We start from the raw sequence: 18,261 nt of genomic DNA, 5'->3' as shown, positions 1-18,261 counted from the left end.
AACTTTTTTTCCACCTTCAGAGATAAATTAGGAAAATCATATTTTAAAAATAAGCTGAAAATTGACCTGATATGTGCTTTTTCCTACATTGCTCTAAGAATTTGGAAGGGGAGGGGGTAATACAAAGCATATTTAATATTTTCTTTATAGCTCTAATTTTCTGTATGCCTTCCATAGTAACCTATTGCTTGATGCATTTAGAAGAGTTAAAAGTGCTTTAGCTATTAGTAAGTCCAATTTTCTGTGAGACACCCAGATGAATAAAATATACATATACATCTAGTATAGGACAGCACTATTGTCTCCCAAATCTTACGTAATCTACTTATGAAGTCACCCCCAAATTTCATATAGTAGAGTAGAGTGTATGTGTATGGATAGTTGTCTCTAATTATTCTTGGGGAATTATCTGTATTCCTGATCACCTCTTTATAGGACCCATTGCATTGCTATTCGGCGACTTCTTCAAAGCAGGAAGAATCCCCAAGTAAATGAGTAATACCTCTGACTGCTGGTTGGGCAGTGAGCCGTTCTCTGCTTTTGGTCTCGTGCATGACTGAGGGGAATGGGGTCAAGAATTTCATGGTGAGGAACAGGAGCACGTTCTCAACTGATAGATCACATGCGAGCGTTTCCTTCCTCTGTCACTGATGACTTGGAACTGGCTTGAATAATCCTTGTCTCTCTTGAGAGTATATTTGTGTTTAACATCTGGGGGTTACGGGAGTCCTTTCCATGTCTTTCATCAGGTAGATCTACTTTAACCTTAAACTGTAAGGCCCTTTATGGACCACTAAGGGAAAGTTTCTCTAGTTGAGAAGGTAAGGCGTGTGGACCGGCCTGACGACTACAGCCCAGCTTGGGATGTATCCCTCACAGGCACCTCATGGCAGATGTTTCCTGGAGAGAAGTGGGAAACCTGGGCGAACATGTTAGAATAGTGCATCTGTAAGGCCTTCGTATCCAAAAAGTCCATCAGCCTTTGGAAGTTTGATGTCTTTGTGAACTGTGTTGATTTCATTCGTTCAATCAGTAGTTTATTAAGCACCACTGTGTGCCAGAGACTGTTCTAGGTCTTGGGGACACAGCAGCAAAGAAGACACAGTCCCTGCCCTGGTGGAGTCCTGTTGTAGTCGAGGTAGGCAGGTGCTAACCAAAGAGTGATAAGTACAAGGGTGGGAAAGACTGTTGGCTTCCACAGGATGGTGAGGGCAGCCTCGCTGTGAAGGTGACAGTTGAGCAGAGTCCTGAAGGAAGAAAAAGAGCCAGGCTTTTGTGCCGTTGGGTGTTTTTGTGTATATTAGAAAGCCCCACCTGGAGGTTTAAAAGTTTTTAAAAGCTTCTCCTCTATGTTGATCAGTTAAGGAAATGTTGCTTTGGAAAGTCTAAATCCTAGGGACCTGTGGCTCAGTGAGCAGACAGAGCCTTTTTCCTAAAGGAAAACGCACCCTTCTTTCCAGACAGATACAACCCCAGGCCTGGGCAGACGCGTGGTGAGAAGGCAGAGCTGGATTTCGGTCCCTCTCACCCCTGCAGCCGGTCACCCTTGTGCAGTGCACAGACTCCTCAGTGCAGGCGCCCTCTGTGATGGGTGGTGGTGGAATTTCTCGGCAGAGAGAGCAGCAGGATTAGAGGCGCTGAGGCAGGATGGTGTTCAAGAAACACCGGGGAGACCAGTGTCATGGGAGCCAAGTGGGCAAAGTGGGATTGAAGGAGATGAGGTCAGACTTGGGGTTCACTGATACTGATTGTATTTCTAATAAGATATTTCGTATATATTAGTTCAAAGAACTTTCATATATGATTTTACATGACTTTTACAGCAACCCATCATAAGCTCAAAGAAGTTTACAAAAAACTAAGTAATATGATTAGCAAGTATAGGAGTTTAGAAATTAACTGAAGTCCTCTGTTTTCAGCACTTTTTATTAAACAGTGCCTCAAAGATGAGTAATTTTAAGGCATTAAACCTTAAAAAAAAAAAATCAGTTCCCTAACAGAGTTCTGTTTTTACAAAGCAGACCTTGCTAAACTCTGTGTTGTGATTTTGAAGCATCAGGTAACTATTCTCCTTTTCTACAGTTAACTTTAATACATTAAATTTTTTTTTCTATTGCTGTAATTTAGATGTTTTTTTGTAAAACCGTTTACATCTAGTTTCTTATTTTAATGAGTCTCTAAAATATTATCTGTCATCTCACAACACATTTCAGAAATGTGGCACTTTAACCCAAACCATGTAATTGTTACAAAATTAATAAAAATCTCTCCACTTCTTTGGCTGAAAGAATCCTCTGCCTATTAATCAGGGCTGTCCTGTGCATTTCTTTCAGCTGGAGATGGAAAAGCTTCAGCTCCAAGCCCTTGAGCAAGAGCACAAGAAGCTGGCCACCCGCCTGGAGGAGGAGCGAGGCAAGAACAAGCACGTGGTCCTGATGCTGGTCAAGGAGTGCAAGCAGCTCTCAGGCAAAGTCCTAGAGGAGGCCCAGAAGCTAGAAGAGGTGATGGCCAAACTGGAAGAGGAGAAGAAAAAGACGAGTGCGTTAGAAGAGGAACTCGCCGCTGAGAAACGAAGAAGCACAGAAATGGAAGCTCAGATGGAAAAACAGCTCTCAGAGTTTGACACAGAGCGGGAACAGCTTCGTGCCAAGCTGCACCGAGAAGAAGCACACACCACTGACCTCAAAGAGGAGATAGACAAGATGAAGAAGATGATCGAGCAACTGAAAAGGGGAAACGACAGCAAACCCAGCCTCTCTCTCCCCCGGAAGACAAAAGATAGACGTTTGGTCTCTATATCTGTGGGAACAGAGGGACTGATGACAAGATCTGTTGCATGCCAGACAGACTTAGTGATAGAGAGCACTGACCCCGTGAAGAAGTCACCTTTGACGGTGCCTGTAAAGCCTGCCATGGGGAGCCCCCTAGTTTCCTCCAGTGCGAAGGGGAATGCGTGTGCCAGTGCCGACTTGGTCAGGCCAGGTATCGACAGGCAGGCTTCCCACGGTGACTTGACTGGTTCCTCTCTGCCCACTGTCCCACCTCCAAACGCAAACAGAATTGAGGAAAATGGACCGAGCAGCGGCTCAACACCAGATTTAACCAGTAGCACATCCCCGCTTCCCAGCACCGCCGCCCCAGCCGCAGGGCACATGCCCGCCCCACCTCCGCACAGTTTACATTCACCGTGTGCCAACGCGCCTCTGCATCCAGGCCTGAACCCGCGAATCCAAGCGGCTCGGTTTCGATTTCAGGGCAATGCTAATGACCCAGACCAAAACGGGAACACCACCCAAAGTCCTCCATCCAGAGATGTATCTCCTACAAGTCGTGACAACCTAGTGGCCAAACAGCTAGCTCGGAGTACTGTGACCCAAGCACTGTCAAGATTTACGAGCCCTCCAGCGGGAGCGCCCCCGAGACCTGGAGTGCCCCCCACGGGGGACGTTGGCACCTACCCCCCGGTCGGTCGGACCAGTTTAAAGACTCCCGGTGCCGCACGAGTTGACAGAGGAAACCCTCCTCCCATCCCTCCCAAAAAGCCAGGGCTCTCCCACACTCCTTCTCCACCGCACCCGCAGCTCAAGGTTGTCATGGATAGCGGCAGGGCCTCCAGTGCAGGGGCCAAAGTTGATAACAAAACTGTGGCTTCGCCTCCTTCCAGTTTGCCACAAGGGAACAGGGTAATAAGTGAGGAGAATCTCCTTAAGTCTTCCTCCCCTCAGCTGCCACCAAAACCATCCATAGATTTAACTGTGGCACCTGCAGGCTGTGCCGTTTCAGCCCTGGCCACGTCTCAGGTGGGTGCCTGGCCTGCTGAAACCCCTGGACTGAACCAACCTGCATGTTCAGAAAGTTCCCTTGTCATTCCCACCACCATTGCCTTTCGCTCTTCCATAAACCCTGTTAGTGCCTCATCCTGTAGAGCAGGTGCCTCAGACAGCCTCCTGGTAACAGCATCAGGTAAAGGGATTGGAATGTTATACCCTTCTTTAAGAATGTGGCCTGTCCTCTCACTTGCCTTTGTTTCCTTCACATTGCCTTGAAACGTTTTTTTTAATTTGATACTTTTTTTTTTTCCTATTTCTTTCCTCTCTTTTTTTGTGTTTTTCTTTAAAGGCTCCGGGGTATGGTGATTCATCTTGCTAAATGAATTGTGGTTTTGTTATGCTAAGTGTTGTCTTCTTTTAAAAATAACCTGAAAGTAGTGGTTTTGGAGCACATGGAGACCATTAATTTAGAGAGACTGAAGCATTTCCATGGGAGGAAGGGCTTGTCCTTCTTATTAAATATCTGTCTCAGAAGACTTCTGTATTAGTGAGCCATCGCCAGACAGTCAGTTCTGTCCCTTCTGAGATGACATTTGAAAGAATGCTTTCAAGTAGTTATTGACACTACAGTCAACCTTGGATTATCAAATTGATTAGAGGTGTTCTGTAATTGGTATATCCTAAGTTTTTAATATCAGTTTGGTGTTTATTTTTTTTAACCTCAAAAATAGTGTGTATATTTGTAAATCTCTGTTCTAAGTTTAGTTTATTTCAGAAGTTATTTAGAGCTGTCATCTCCTAACACTTGAGCACAGATGGATAACATAGCATGTGGGCTATATTAGAGAAGGTTTCCATTGCAGATGTGGTTTATGAAGTCACCGAATCTGGGACTCTTGAACAAAGAATCGATAAAGAACTGGATTTTTCCCTTTCGTTATATAGTGCTAGAGGAAGCATTGCTTTTTATTGGCGTTCATCTTTCACTGAGTAAATGTGGCTCTAAAATAATGTTACGGTGTCATAGTTCTGTTGAAACTTTGCAGGGTCTCTTCTACCCCAGGATCTTAGTGGTTAGTAGAGACTGTTGGTTCTAATGAGAGAGAACTTTAAGAATTAAAGGAAGATCTGAGCTGTGTTATATTTAAAATTTAGGGAGAAGCATGGGAATAAGAAAAACAGGTAGTACTGTACTTGCTAAATATCAGGTAATGAGAGCATTATAACGGGACTTATTTATCCAATTATAAGCTGTCTCCTTGAAATCAAGCTCTTTGAGAGGCTAGATTCATATTTTAAGGGGCGAAATTGGGAATTGGAAACAGCATGGACTTTGATGTCAGTCAGATCTGCCTTGGAATCTAGGCTCTGCCATTTACAACTGTATGTTTTGGGGGATTTTTCTTGAACTGAGCAACTTTTCTCATCCTTAACATGGAGCTTATGCTGCTCATATTGGGGAGGGTGGCTGTTAGGAGGATTTAATATCATAACGTACAAAGAGCATGGTATTGAGCTTAGAGCAGCATGAGTGATGAACAAAAAGAGGTGCTATTACTGCTTCAATTTACTGTTGCTTAAAGCATTTTGAAAATTTGCTTTAGAATTGACTCTGGTATTGCTTTGGGATGTCTTTCCAGGCATTGAGCATTCCATATATTTTTTTAATCTAAAATGGTATTACTGAGCTGGATGGCCTTTCTAATGGCCTAAAATGATGTTAGCTGTTTCCCACAAGTTAAATCCACCCTCAAAGGAGGAATTTTTGCTACCATTCAGGAGCATCAGAGAATGTGCTGTAAGGACTTAAGGTAGTTGCAAAACACAAGTTCCAAAAATGTTTGGGGACATGGCAGTGCTGTTGACATAAATGCATAGACTATAAAACAGAAAACACTTCCTGGGATATATGAATTTTGCCAGTTTTTTAAAAAATACAAAGCCATCTTTGCTTTATACCCCAGTGATTTGCCAGTAGTTGCCTTGGTCATTACTGTGTTCCAGAGTTCAGCTCCAAATGCCCTTTGTTTCCCATGGAAAACCTTTACAATCAGGATCCGTGACTGAAGAACTTTTGACAGCAGGATTTTAAGTTAACCTTTAAAGTCAGAGAATTCCTAGTCCATTATTTATTCACTAAAATGCCCTGCCTAGGATACAATGGGATTTTGGATAAAGGAACCATAGCTCCTCTGAAGAAACACCTTTGCTTGTGTCTAGAGAACAAAAGAGGATAAATAGTGGAACCAAAGAAATAACAGTCACTGAAGATCCGTGAAACTGGTTCCTCATTTTCTGTTCTCTGATTTTGCAGTTTGGCCAAAATATTCTTAGAACTGCAGGATTGCATTTGGTGCGGTAACAAGCTTTTTTGTTGTTTGATTATAAGATATAGTCTATTAGGAGAAAATGGAGGCAGTGGAAGTTGTTAGTCATCAGCAAGAATTTACTGAACATCCATTCTATTGGGGGATAGAAATGTTATTGCAGTTACATAGTTGGGGTGTATAACTCAACCGTGGATGTAGGTCAACCTAAACTTTCCAAATGAGATATAGGATTTCACCTGTTTTCCATTTAGATGCCCCTGTTTTTGCTGCTGTGCCCACTGCAACTAGGAAGCGCCCCCCATCCTCCTTCCTAACCTACCTGTGCCTGGATCAGCATGTGCCTCGCCAAAGCATAGGCTCAGTGAAGGGTATGCATCTTGTAAATAGCCACTAATGTCATTGTGATTGGTAAGAGCAGGACATGGGGACAGAGCATGTCTATCAAATACCTGGTTGATGTGTTTTCCAATGTCGGTGATGAAAAAAGCACTGGACTGAGTATAAAAATACAACGTTAGTCCATTTCTGCTCCTTGCTATGTATTACCCTAAAGAGCAAATTCTCTCCGAGCTATTAGTTTTTCCATCTAAAAATGAAAGCACTGAACCAAAAAAGTAGTAATAGTTCCAAACCAAAAAGATGTATTAAAATTGCCTGTTGAATTTTTCAAATAGCATCTCACTACCTCTCCCTCTTTGGAAATCTAGATCCTATGATCTTTCAAACTCTAAAAATCTGTTTCTGTGTCAGCTTATATGTATGATAAACAATTATGGTTATATGAAAGCACTGAGGAGAATTGCAATGACGAAAGATACCACTTTAATGAATTGTGTTGTAAATTACTCTAACTCGATTAGCAGTTTTATAGCCAAATGTTAAATTTTAAAATAACCTTTAAAATTATAAACAAATTAGAATTTCTTGCTGCTGCTGACCTTGTCAAATGAACACATTTTAATTGTTAGGTGAACAGAAGCCTAAACCAGAAATCACCCCAGGCAACTGAGTTTCCATACCCTTGCAAGTGTTGTTTCTGTTTTTTTAAAAAAATTATTATTTGATACATTTTATTTAATTTGGTTCAGATTTTTTTCCTTAGGTAAACATATATTTAAAAAATTATCCTCCATGTTTAATTGGCTTAATGGCTAAGTCAGAAAACGAGATTGATCTGAGCTATGAATGAGATTAACCTTCTCCACACTCTGAAGCTGATGCCAGAAGCTGTTCTTCACTCCTCTGCCATTGCATGTTCTGTCTGTTCCCTTCATCACTGCACGTTCTGCCAGATGCTCACTTTTACTAATGTTTGCACATGATACTGCAAAGCTGAATGACCTTTTTCTAACATCATTAAAGTAGCTGTATGACTGCAGGTCTGTTCTATCATTACTTAACCAGTCAACTAAATATTATCACTTTTATCATTGTCCGGAATTTCAAATGAACAGTAAAGTCTCATGGTGAAGTTTTATTTTTCCCATCTTTATAGCAGGATTTATTATAATAACTTAAGCTTGCCTGTGCTGGAGAAAATTGAAGTGATAGTGGAGATTTAAAAAAATGTAGTTAAACTTTAAGAATACTTGGTATTTATAAAGCATTTTTCACTTTTAAAAGATTATTAAGTGTATTTAAAATAAGAAAATAAAATTGATATATATTCTTCTGGAGTTTTGTATAACAGAACTGTAAGACTCTTGAGTGGTCTAGAGATTGAGAAAATTTTTGAGTAAAATATTTTGTCTTAAGATAGCTTAACATTAGAAATGGAGTTTCCCAGGAAATTATCTCCATAATGGAATATTTCCATTAAAAATGTTAAAATATATTTGTATTTTAATTGTCCCCCAAAGTCTAGAATTGTATTAAAAAAAGAAAAAACAAAACCCAAAAGAATAGGAAACCATTTAATATATACCAGTTGATATTCTTAAAAGGGTGTCGAGAACTGAGACCCCTGGGGTGAGGTAGAGGGATTGAGAGAGACAGACAGAGGGAGAGACAGAAAGGGGACTGGGGTCAAGGTCGGGAGGGAGGAAAGGGAGAGAGACAGATAGACTGACTGAGCATGAGCCACAGTCCCTCCTATTCCACAGAGGACCACAGTGCCAATGTGTTTGAATTGCTTTTGTGTTTGCTTTGCAGTCAAGGTTTCATACCTTGGTGTTTATAATTTCTCTGTTTATTTCTAATAAGTACTGATTTAATTTTTGTGGGCTTGTTTTTTTGTTTGTTTTTAAAAAAATACAAAAGGTAAAATGTTATCAGAGAGGAGCCTTCTTGTAAGTATGAAGTAAAAAATCTTACTTTTGTAAGAAGAGCTAATGAATATCAATGGGAAAATATTGTAAAGTTTAGATAAATATTTAATTTTGTGAGCAATGAATTTTATGTTATTGCAGTCTAATAGGGTAAAAGCAATGAATTACTCAGAGACCCAAATAATTGATTCTGAAGATATAATATCCAGTTTTTAATAAGCAGTTTCATTTGTAGAAACTGCTTTGTTTTTTTTCCCCAAAGAATCTTTAAAGTACTGAGAAATACTTTGATATGTACTTTTTTTAATACTTAGTGAAATAATTTAAGGCCAATAATTCAAGATTCAGTTATGAGTTTATTACATATTAATATAACACCCATGTACTTAGAATATTATCCTGTTACCAAGGTGCAGGGAATATGAAAGCTCCACTGTTGTATCTTACTACAGAGAATGTTACCAGACAGAGGTAGAAAGCGTACCCCAGGAGTGAATATGTGCACGTATGCCCCATATACACACCAACTTTCAGGTTTTTGGGGCTCCATAAGGAAGAAATAAAAATGACTTATTTTGAAAGTTAATTGTATGTAAGCCTAAAATACACTAAGTACCTATATATCATGTTAAATAAACATTTTTACTTTACTGTTTTTACAGCCTTTTGATCAAGGAAGAATTCAGAAAATTTTCCATGCTATATGCAACCGACTTCACACACTTAACAGATTCTCTTCTAAAGCTGCTAAATACTGATGAGAAATCTCTATGATAACTCTTAACGACTTTTGTTAAAACTATATGGTAGAGTGTTCTGTTTTGTTGGCTGATGAAAAGTTTTTGGTACAAAATGTGAAGGTGGTCAGGTGACATAGTCTTCAAAATTGTGTATTGAATATTTGTTCTGGTATAGTCTATATATGTTGTGCTTCTATTAGCTCTTGACACTGAATAGAAGTTGGCTGCCCATTATTTTTCTTCCCAAATAAGGGAATTCAAGGAATGTAAATAGATTCCTTGAGAGTATTTGGTCCATCTCAGTGGTTTATGTAAAATTTATATTAAGTACCTTGGAAACATTGTAGAAAAAGGAAAATTTCTATTTTTTAGAATTATCTCTATCTTATACCTAAAGATATCTATCAGTTGATACCCAAAATTGAGGAAATCTGTACATAATTTTAAAATTCAAATTGTTTTGAAACCCTGAGGAGGAGTTTGAACTTTCAAATCGAGACAGCTTTCTTAGTTTCCTAAAACCAATCACCCCTTTAACACTTATCTGTGCAAGACTGACGACTAAAAGTAATTTGTCACCATGTATGTTAATTTAACTAGCAGTAGATATAAGATTGAAATAACAGTGCAGATTTATGCTAAAGTAAATATTAACAGATTGATAATGTTAGAAACCACGTAATCCTCTAGGGGTACATGTTCATGTGTCTGTGTGTGTGTGTAATTCAGAAAGGAGTGGGTAATATCTGTCTCTTGACCTTGCTCCTACTCTCTAACTAGGGTCACTTTAACCCACAGGCTGGTCACCCTCCCTAACCCCTTTGCTAATGAGTGGTGGTCCTGCCCCCCTGGCTGGCAGGCCCACCCTTCTTCAGCAAGCTGCTGCCCAGGGAAATGTCACTTTATTATCAATGCTGCTTAATGAAGAAGGACTGGACATAAATTACTCCTGTGAAGATGGCCATTCTGCCTTGTATTCTGCTGCTAAGAATGGACATACAGGTAAGATGGTGCCATCTTACCTCACTGTATCACCCTCTTGCAAAAGGATGCAGAATCAAAAGCACCTGTAACCACTGTTATGAGCAAAAGGTGAATTTAGGTTTCAAATTTTCTCTTTCAGGTAGAATAAATAACTTTTTTACATGATTTAAAGATTTTATAAGCATTTTAAAAATCCAAATTGGACAGTTCCGTAACAATCTAAACTTTTACTGCAGATAGCAGAAAGTTATCTCTGTTTTACGCACAATGAAATGTATTCAGTTTGTAGAAATTTGGGGTCTAGTAACTGTAAAGCACATTTTCAAATAAAGCCCCCCCATATGTTATCACTTTGGCCAGGACAAAATAGCTCTAATTTGTCTGTTAGAAATAGCTGGTGTCTGTGAAAGCAAAGCCTTAGGGCTTTAGCACATGCTGCAGTGAGGGAAAGTTTGAGTAGTTAGGAAAGGTCATGGGTCTGAAATTGTTCTGTAGTTGGAACAATTCATAGTTATTTGGATTTTTTTAAGAGAACGGAGAGGTTGTACAATTACAAACGACATATCGATGAAGTCGGGAAATTAATCTTGTTCCTTGAAAAGCAAATCTTAGAGTCAAATATACTAAAACATACAGTAGTGCAGATAAAGAGATGATTCGATGGCAAGCAAAAAGTCAAATAGCATTGCATATGTAAGCCATGTGATCCTTGGATAATTCACATAATGTGGCTTCCTTGGAAGTTTTCAGAGCTTCTCTCTGTTCGAGTGGACTACATGCAAGATTCTAGTGAACTACGAGATGATAGCTTTTAAAAGTATTTTGGAGTACTTCTTCAAAAGTACTGTGGGAATTTTCTCTAAAGAAATTCAGTCTAGTTAATAACATGTGGAATGTGAGGTCTAGGTGCTATTTTTGCCTGAGTCTGATGACTTTGTGTGGGTTCTCCTTGATCTTCATTCAGGGAGTTAAGTATAAGATGACCACAACATGAAAGCATTTTAAAGATTAAATTAAACATCATAAAGTAAGAATTTAACTATTTAAATACAAAGAATGGTATATCAATTTGGTGAATGGATTTTGTACTCCATCCAGTAATATTATTTTTGGGAATTGACTTATGGGAAAATCTGATAAAACATTTTCTGACATATGACAGTCCTTTCACTCATCAGCAGCTCCTCTCCCCCCGTCCCGCCAAAAAAAAGAGAAAGAAATCATGTCTTAGGTGGTGACTCTGGGGTATTACAATCCTGGGGGAAAGGGGCCGCTTTTCCTTTATAATAGTCTATGGAGTCTCACAGCGGCCCTGAAAAAAATTGTCAGATGAGCTGTGCATGAGAGAGGTCCCTTGGGGTTAGTGTTTGTCTACAGCTCGTACAGAATTTGGTTCATCATGACTCTAAGTGGGGAATTAAAATGGCTTTCTATTAAAATCCATAGACTGTGTGAGATTGCTGCTGAATGCAGAAGCCCAAGTCAATGCTGCTGATAAAAATGGCTTCACACCCTTGTGTGCTGCAGCTGCTCAGGGACATTTCAAGTAAGTGATGCTCTTAATTCTTTTTTTTTTTTCCTATGAAAAGAGCCTCTTTATAATTTGCACACATATTTTAGTTCTGGCTGAATGTGTAAACTAGTGCTTAAGATCCATTGGCAAATAAATTCAACTAAACATATTTGAGAATTTAAATGCAAAGTAGGATCCTAAATTTGCTCTTCTTTTTTTTTGTTGTTGTTTGTTTTTTATACAGCAGGTTCTTATTAGTTATCAATTTTATACACATCAGTGTATACATGTCAATCCAAATCTCCTAATTCATCCCACCGCCACCCCCATCCCCCCACTGCTTTCCTTACTTGGTGTCCATACGTTTGTTCTCTGCATCTGTGTCTCAACTTCTGCCCTGCAATCCGGCTCATCTGTACCATTTTTCTAGGTTCCACATACCTGCGTTAATATACGATATTTGTTTTCCTCTTTCTGAATTACTTCACTCTGTATGACAGTCTCTAGATGCATCCACATCTCAACAAATGACTCAATTTTGTTCCTTTTTATGGCTGAGTAATATTCCATTGTAGATATGTACCACATCTTCTTTATCCATTTGTCTGTTGATGGGCATTTAGGTTGCTTCCATGACCTGGTTATTGTAAATAGTGCTGCAATGAACATTGGGGTGCATGTGTCTTTTTGAATTATGGTTTTCTCTGGGTATATGCCCAGTAGTGGGATTGCTGAATCATATGGTAATTCTATTTTTAGTTTTTTAAAGAACCTCCATACTGTTCTCCATAGTGGCTATATCAATTTACATTCCCACCAACAGTGCAAGAGGGTTCCGTTTTCTCCACTCCCTCTCCAGCATTTGTTTTTTGTAGATGATGATGCCCATTCTAACCTGGTGTGAGGTGATACCTCATTGTCATTTTGATTTGCATTTCTCTAATAATTAGTGATGTTGAGCAGCTTACCATATGCTTCTTGACCATCTGTATGTCTTCTTTGGAGAAATGTCTATCTACGTCTTCTGCCCATTTTTGGATTGGGTTGTTTCTTTCTTTAATATTGAGCCGCATGAGCTGTTTATATATTTTGGAGATTAATCCTTTCTCCGTTGATTCGTTTGCAACTATTTTCTCCCATTCTGAGGGTTGTCTTTTTGTCTTGTTTATGGTTTCCTTTGCTGTGCAAAAGCTTTGAAGTTTCATTAGGTCCTATTTGTTTATTTTTGTTTTTATTTCCATTACTCTAGGAGGTGGATCAAAAAAGACCTTGCTGTGATTTATGTCAAAGAGTGTTCTTCCTATGTTTTCCTCTAAGAGTTTTATAGTGTCCGATCTTACAATTAGGTCTCTAGTCCATTTTGAGTTTATTTTTGTGTATGGAGTTAGGGAGTGTTCTAATTTCATTCTTTTACATGTAGCTATCCAGTTTTCCCAGCACCACTTATTGAAGAGACTGTCTTTTCTCCATTGTATGTCTTGGCCTCCTTTGTCATAGATTAGTTGACCATAGGTGTGTGGGTATATCTCTGGGCTTTCTGTCTTGTTCCATTGATCTGTGTTTCTGTTTTTGTGCCAGTACCATATTGTCTTGATTACTGTAGCTTTGTAGTATAGTCTGAAGTCAGGGAGTCTGATTCCTCTAACTCTGTTTTTTTCCCTCAAGACTGCTTTGGCTATTCGGGGTCTTTTGTGTCTCCATACAGATTTTAAGATTATTTGTTCTAGTGCTGTAAAAAATGCCATTGAAATTTGATAGGGATTGCATTGAATGTGTAGATTACTTTGGGTGGTATAGTCATTTTCACAATATTGATTCTTTCAATCCAAGATCATGGTATATCTCTCCATCTGTTGGTATCATCTTTAATTTGTTTCATCAGTGTCTTATAATTTTCTGCATACAGATCTTTTGTCTCCCAAGGTAGGTTTATTCCTAGGTATTTTTTTCTTTCTGTTGCAGTGGTAAATGGGAGTGTTTCCTTAATTTCTCTTTCAGATTTTTCATCATTAGTGTATACGAATGCAAGAGATTTCTGTGCATTAATTTTGTATCCTGCAACTTTACCAAATTCATTAATTAGCTCTAGTAGTTTTCTGGTGGCATTTTTAGGATTCTCTATGTATAGTATCATGTCATCTGCAAACAGTGACAGTTTTACTTCTTCTTTTCCAATTTGTATTCCTTTTATTTCCTTTTCTTCTCTGATTGCCGTGACTAGGACTTCCAAAACTATGTTGAATAATGGTAGTGAGAGTGGACAGCCTTGTCTTGTTCCTGATCTTAGAGGAAATGGTTTCAGTTTTTCACCATTGAGAATGATGTTTGCTGTGGGTTTGTCATATATGGCCTTTATATGTTGGTTCCTATAAAGAATCAACCTGGTTGGAACCTTGAGGTAGGTTCCCTCTATGCCCACTTTCTGGAGAGTTTTTTTTTTTTTTTTTTTTGCAGTATGCAGGCCTCTCACTGTTGTGGGCTCTCCCCTTGCAGAGCACAGGCCCCGGACGTGCAGGCTCAGTATCCACGGCTCACGGGCCCAGCCACTCCATGGCATGTGGACCAGGGCACGAACCTGTGTCCCCTGTGTTGGCAGGCAGACCCCCAACCACTGCGCCACCAGGGAAGCCCCTCTGGAGAGTTTTTATCATAAATGGGTGTTGAATTTTGTCAGAAGCTTTTTCTGCATCTATTGAGATGATCATGTGATTTTTGTTCTTCAGTTTGTTAATATGGTGTATCACTTTGATTTGCATATATTGAAGAATCCTTGCATCCCTGGGATAAATCCCACTTGATCATGGTGTGTGATCCTATTAATGTGTTGTTGGATTCTGTTTTCTAGTATTTTGTTGAGGATTCTTGCATCTATATTCATCGGTGATATTGGTCTGTAATTTTCTTTTTTTGTAGTATCTTTGTCTGGTTTTGGTATCAGGGTGATGGTGGCCTCATAGAATGAGTTTGGGAGTGTTCCTTCCTCTGCAATTTTTTGGAAGAGTTTGAGAAGGATGGGTGTTAGCTCTTCTCTAAATGTTTGATAGAATTCACCTGTGAAGCCATCTTGTCCTGGACTTTTGTTTGTTGGAAGATTTTTAATCACAGTTTCAATTTCATTATTGTGATTTGTCTGTTCATATTTTCTATTTCTTCCTGGTTCAGTCTTGGAAGGTTATACCTTTCGAAGAATTTGTCCATTTTTCCAGGTTGTCCATTTTATTGGCATACAGTTGCCTGTAGTAGTCCCTTAGGATGCTTTATATTTCTGCAGTGTCTGTTGTAACTTCTCCATTTTCATTTCTGATTTTATTGATTTGAGTCCTCTTCCTCTTTTTCTTGATGAGTCTGACTAATGGTTTATCAATTTTGTTTATCTTCTCAAAGAACCAGCTTTTAGTTTTATTGATCTTTGCTATTGTTTTCTTTGTTTCTATTTCATTTATTTCTGCTCTGATCTTTATGATTTCTTTCCCTCTGCTAACTGTGGGTTTTGTTTGTTCTTCTTTCTCTAGTTCCTTCAGGTGTAAGGTTAGATTGTTTATTTGAGATTTTTCTTGTTTCTTGAGGTAGGCTTGTATAGCTATAAACTTCCCTCTTAGAACTGCTTTTGCTGCATCCATGGGTTTTTCAATCGTCGTGTTTTCATTGTCATTTGTCTCTAGGTATTTTCTGATTTCCTCTTTGATTTCTTCAGTGATCTCTTTTTTATTTAGTAGCTAGCCTCCATGTGTTTGTGTTTTTTACGTTTTTTTCCCTGTAATTAATTTCTAATCTCATAGCGTTGTGGTAAGAAAAGATGCTTGATATGATTTCAATGTTCTTAAATTTACTGAGGCTTGCTTTGTGACCTAGGATGTGATCTATCCTGGAGAATGTTCCGTGCGCACTTGAAGAAGAAAGTGTAATCTGCTGTTTTTGGATGGAATGTCCTATAAATATCAATTAAATCTATGTGGTCTATTGTGTCATTTAAAGCTTCTGTTTCCTCATTTATTTTCATTTTGGATGATCTGTCCATTGGTGTAAGTGAGGTGTTAAAGTCCCCCACTATTATTGTGTTACTGTTGATTTCCTCTTTTATAGCTTTTAGCAGTTGCCTTATGTATTGAGGTGCTGCTATGTTGGGTGCATATATATTTATAATTGTTATATTTTCTTCTTGGATTGATCCCTTGATCATTAGGTAGTATCCTTCCTTGTCTCTTGTAACATTCTTTATTTTATAGTCTATTTTATTTGATATGAGTATAGCTACTCCAGCTTTCTTTTGATTTCCATTTGCCTGGAATATCTTTTTCCATCCCCTCACTTTCAGTCTGTATCTGTCCCTAGGTCTGAAGTGGATCTCTTGTAGACAGCATATATATGGGTCTTGTTTTTGTATCCATTCAGCAAGCCTGTGTCTTTTGGTTGGAGCATTTAATCCATTCATGTTTCAGGTAATTATCGATATGTATGTTCCTGTGACCATTTTTTTAATTGTTCTGGGTTTGTTTTTGTAGGTCCTCTTCTTCTCTTGTGTTTCCCACTTAGAGAAGTTCCTTTAGCATTTGTTGTAGAGCTGGTTGGTGGTGCTGAATTCTCTTAGCTTTTGCTTGCCTGTAAAGCTTTTGATTTCTCCATTGAATCTGAATGAGATCCTTGCCAGGTAGAGTAATCTTGGTTGTAGTTTCTTCCCTTTTATCAGTTTAAATATATCATGCCACTCCCTTCTGGCTTGTAGAGTTTCTGCTGAGAAATCAGCTGTTAACCTTGTGGGAGTTCCCTTGTATGTTATTTGTCTTTTTTCCCTTGTTGCTTTTAATAATTTTTCTTTGTCTTTAATTTTTGTTAATTTTATTACTATGTGTCTTGGCGTGTTTCTCCTTGGGTTTGTCCTGCCTGGGACTCTGTGCTTTCTGGACTTGGGTGGCTATTTCCTTTCCCATGTTAGGGAAGTCTTCAACTATAGCCTCGTCAAATATTTTCTCTGGTCCTTTCTCTCTCTCTTCTCCTTCTGTGACCCCTATAATGCAAATGTTGGTGTGTTTAATGTTATCCCAGAGGTCTCTTAGGCTGTCTTCATTTCTTTTCATTCTTTTTTCTTTATTCTGTTCCGTAGCAGTGAATTTCACCATTCTGTCTTCCAGGTCACTTATCCATTCTTCTGCCTAAGTTATTCCACTATTGATTCCTTCTAGTGTAGTTTTCATTTCAGTTATTGTATCGTTCATCTCTGTTAGTTTGTTCTTTAATTCTTCTAGGTCTTTTTTAAGCATTTCTTGCATCTTCTCGATTTTGCCTCTATTCTTTTCCCGAGGTACTAGATCATTTTTGCTATCATTATTCTGAATTCTTTTTCTGGATGGTTGCCTATCTCCACTTCATTTAGTTGTTTTTCTGGTGTTTTATCTTGTTCCTTCATCTGGTACGTAGCCCTCTGCCTTTTCATTTTGTCTATCTTTCTGTGAATGTGGTTTTTGTTCCACAGGCTGCAGGAATGTAGTTCTTCTTGCTTCTGCTCTCTGCCCTCTGGTGGATGAGGCTTGTGAAAGTTTCCTAAATTTGCTTTTCTTAATAATAGATGTTTGTATATGAGGGAAATGAAGAAGAGGAATATCCTGTTTCCAAACCTCATGTGAATGAACTTGCTTCCGAAGAAGATTATTTTTAGCATATCAACATAAAGTCATCCCTCCTGTCTATGGGGGATTGGTTCCAGGACCTCCTACAGATACCAAAATCGAGCATGCTCTAAGTCCGTTATATAAAATGGTGCCGTATTTGCATATAACCCACGCATGTCCTCCCGTATACTTTAAACCATCTTTAGGTTACTTATAATACGTAATACAATGTAAATGCTATGTAAATAGCTGTGAGCATGTGGTAAATTCAAGTTTTGCTGTTTGGAACTTCCTAGGATTTTTTCTAAGTATTTTCCATCTGGGGTTGGTTGAATCCGCAGATGTGAAACCTGCAGATAAGGTCAGCCGACTGTGTATGTGGTTATATAACGGATTGTTAAACACTTTGCTGTTCACTGTTTTCCACCACCGCAACCTAAAAACCTTTTTTATGTGCGATGGCATTAAACGTAAAACATAGAATTATATTAATTGTAATAGTCTTATAGCTTCCTACTGGCAGTTTATTCAGTATTAAATCCCAATTATTCACTTTGTTTTATCATTAAAAAAAAATTGAAGCAGAGCTTACATACTGAAAGAAATTACAGCACAAAACCAAAAAGAGCCTATCAAGTAAAATATACGTAAGTTTAGCAGTGATTTCTTCAGTAGCTTAATAAGTCAGTTGACTATAGATATAACTTTCTAAAATCAAGTAATATTTTAATAATAAAATAGAATATAGCTAAATTGCTTTATTTGCCTGTGATGAAATGGCAGGCTCTGGAGAATGAAAGCTGTGTTCAACTTTTTTATTTTACCATCCCAATAGAAATGTTTCCTTTAACAAATCTCAGAATTCTTGAAGTACGGGTTTTGCATTTTACACTAATGTTACTAGTCCTAAAGGTAAATTTTTAAAAATTCAAAATGCATCCATAAAGTACACTATTTTTTTTTTTTCTGTGTGTCTAACTTGTCTCATCACCCTCATTTTATTGTTGAGGATCAGAGCTACTGATTTTGCTGCTACTTTTTGCATGTATCC

At 38.5% G+C, this 18,261-nt stretch overlaps 1 protein-coding gene across 1 annotated transcript in view; it reads left to right on the top strand.

Annotated features, from left to right (window-relative positions):
• The window catches only part of CTTNBP2 (cortactin binding protein 2), a 161,126-nt gene that overhangs the window by 73,956 nt on the left and 68,909 nt on the right, over positions 1 to 18,261 (top strand). Inside the window, exons 4-6 of the mRNA XM_065884453.1 lie at positions 2,334 to 3,963; positions 9,906 to 10,109; positions 11,538 to 11,637. Coding sequence (XP_065740525.1) covers positions 2,334 to 3,963; positions 9,906 to 10,109; positions 11,538 to 11,637 — 1,934 coding nt within the window. The remainder of the gene's footprint in view (positions 1 to 2,333; positions 3,964 to 9,905; positions 10,110 to 11,537; positions 11,638 to 18,261) is intronic.

The sequence above is a fragment of the Phocoena phocoena genome, chromosome 9 (assembly GCF_963924675.1).
Source record: "Phocoena phocoena chromosome 9, mPhoPho1.1, whole genome shotgun sequence".
Taxonomy (NCBI): domain Eukaryota; kingdom Metazoa; phylum Chordata; class Mammalia; order Artiodactyla; family Phocoenidae; genus Phocoena; species Phocoena phocoena.
This window is presented reverse-complemented; position numbering and strand designations above follow the sequence as displayed.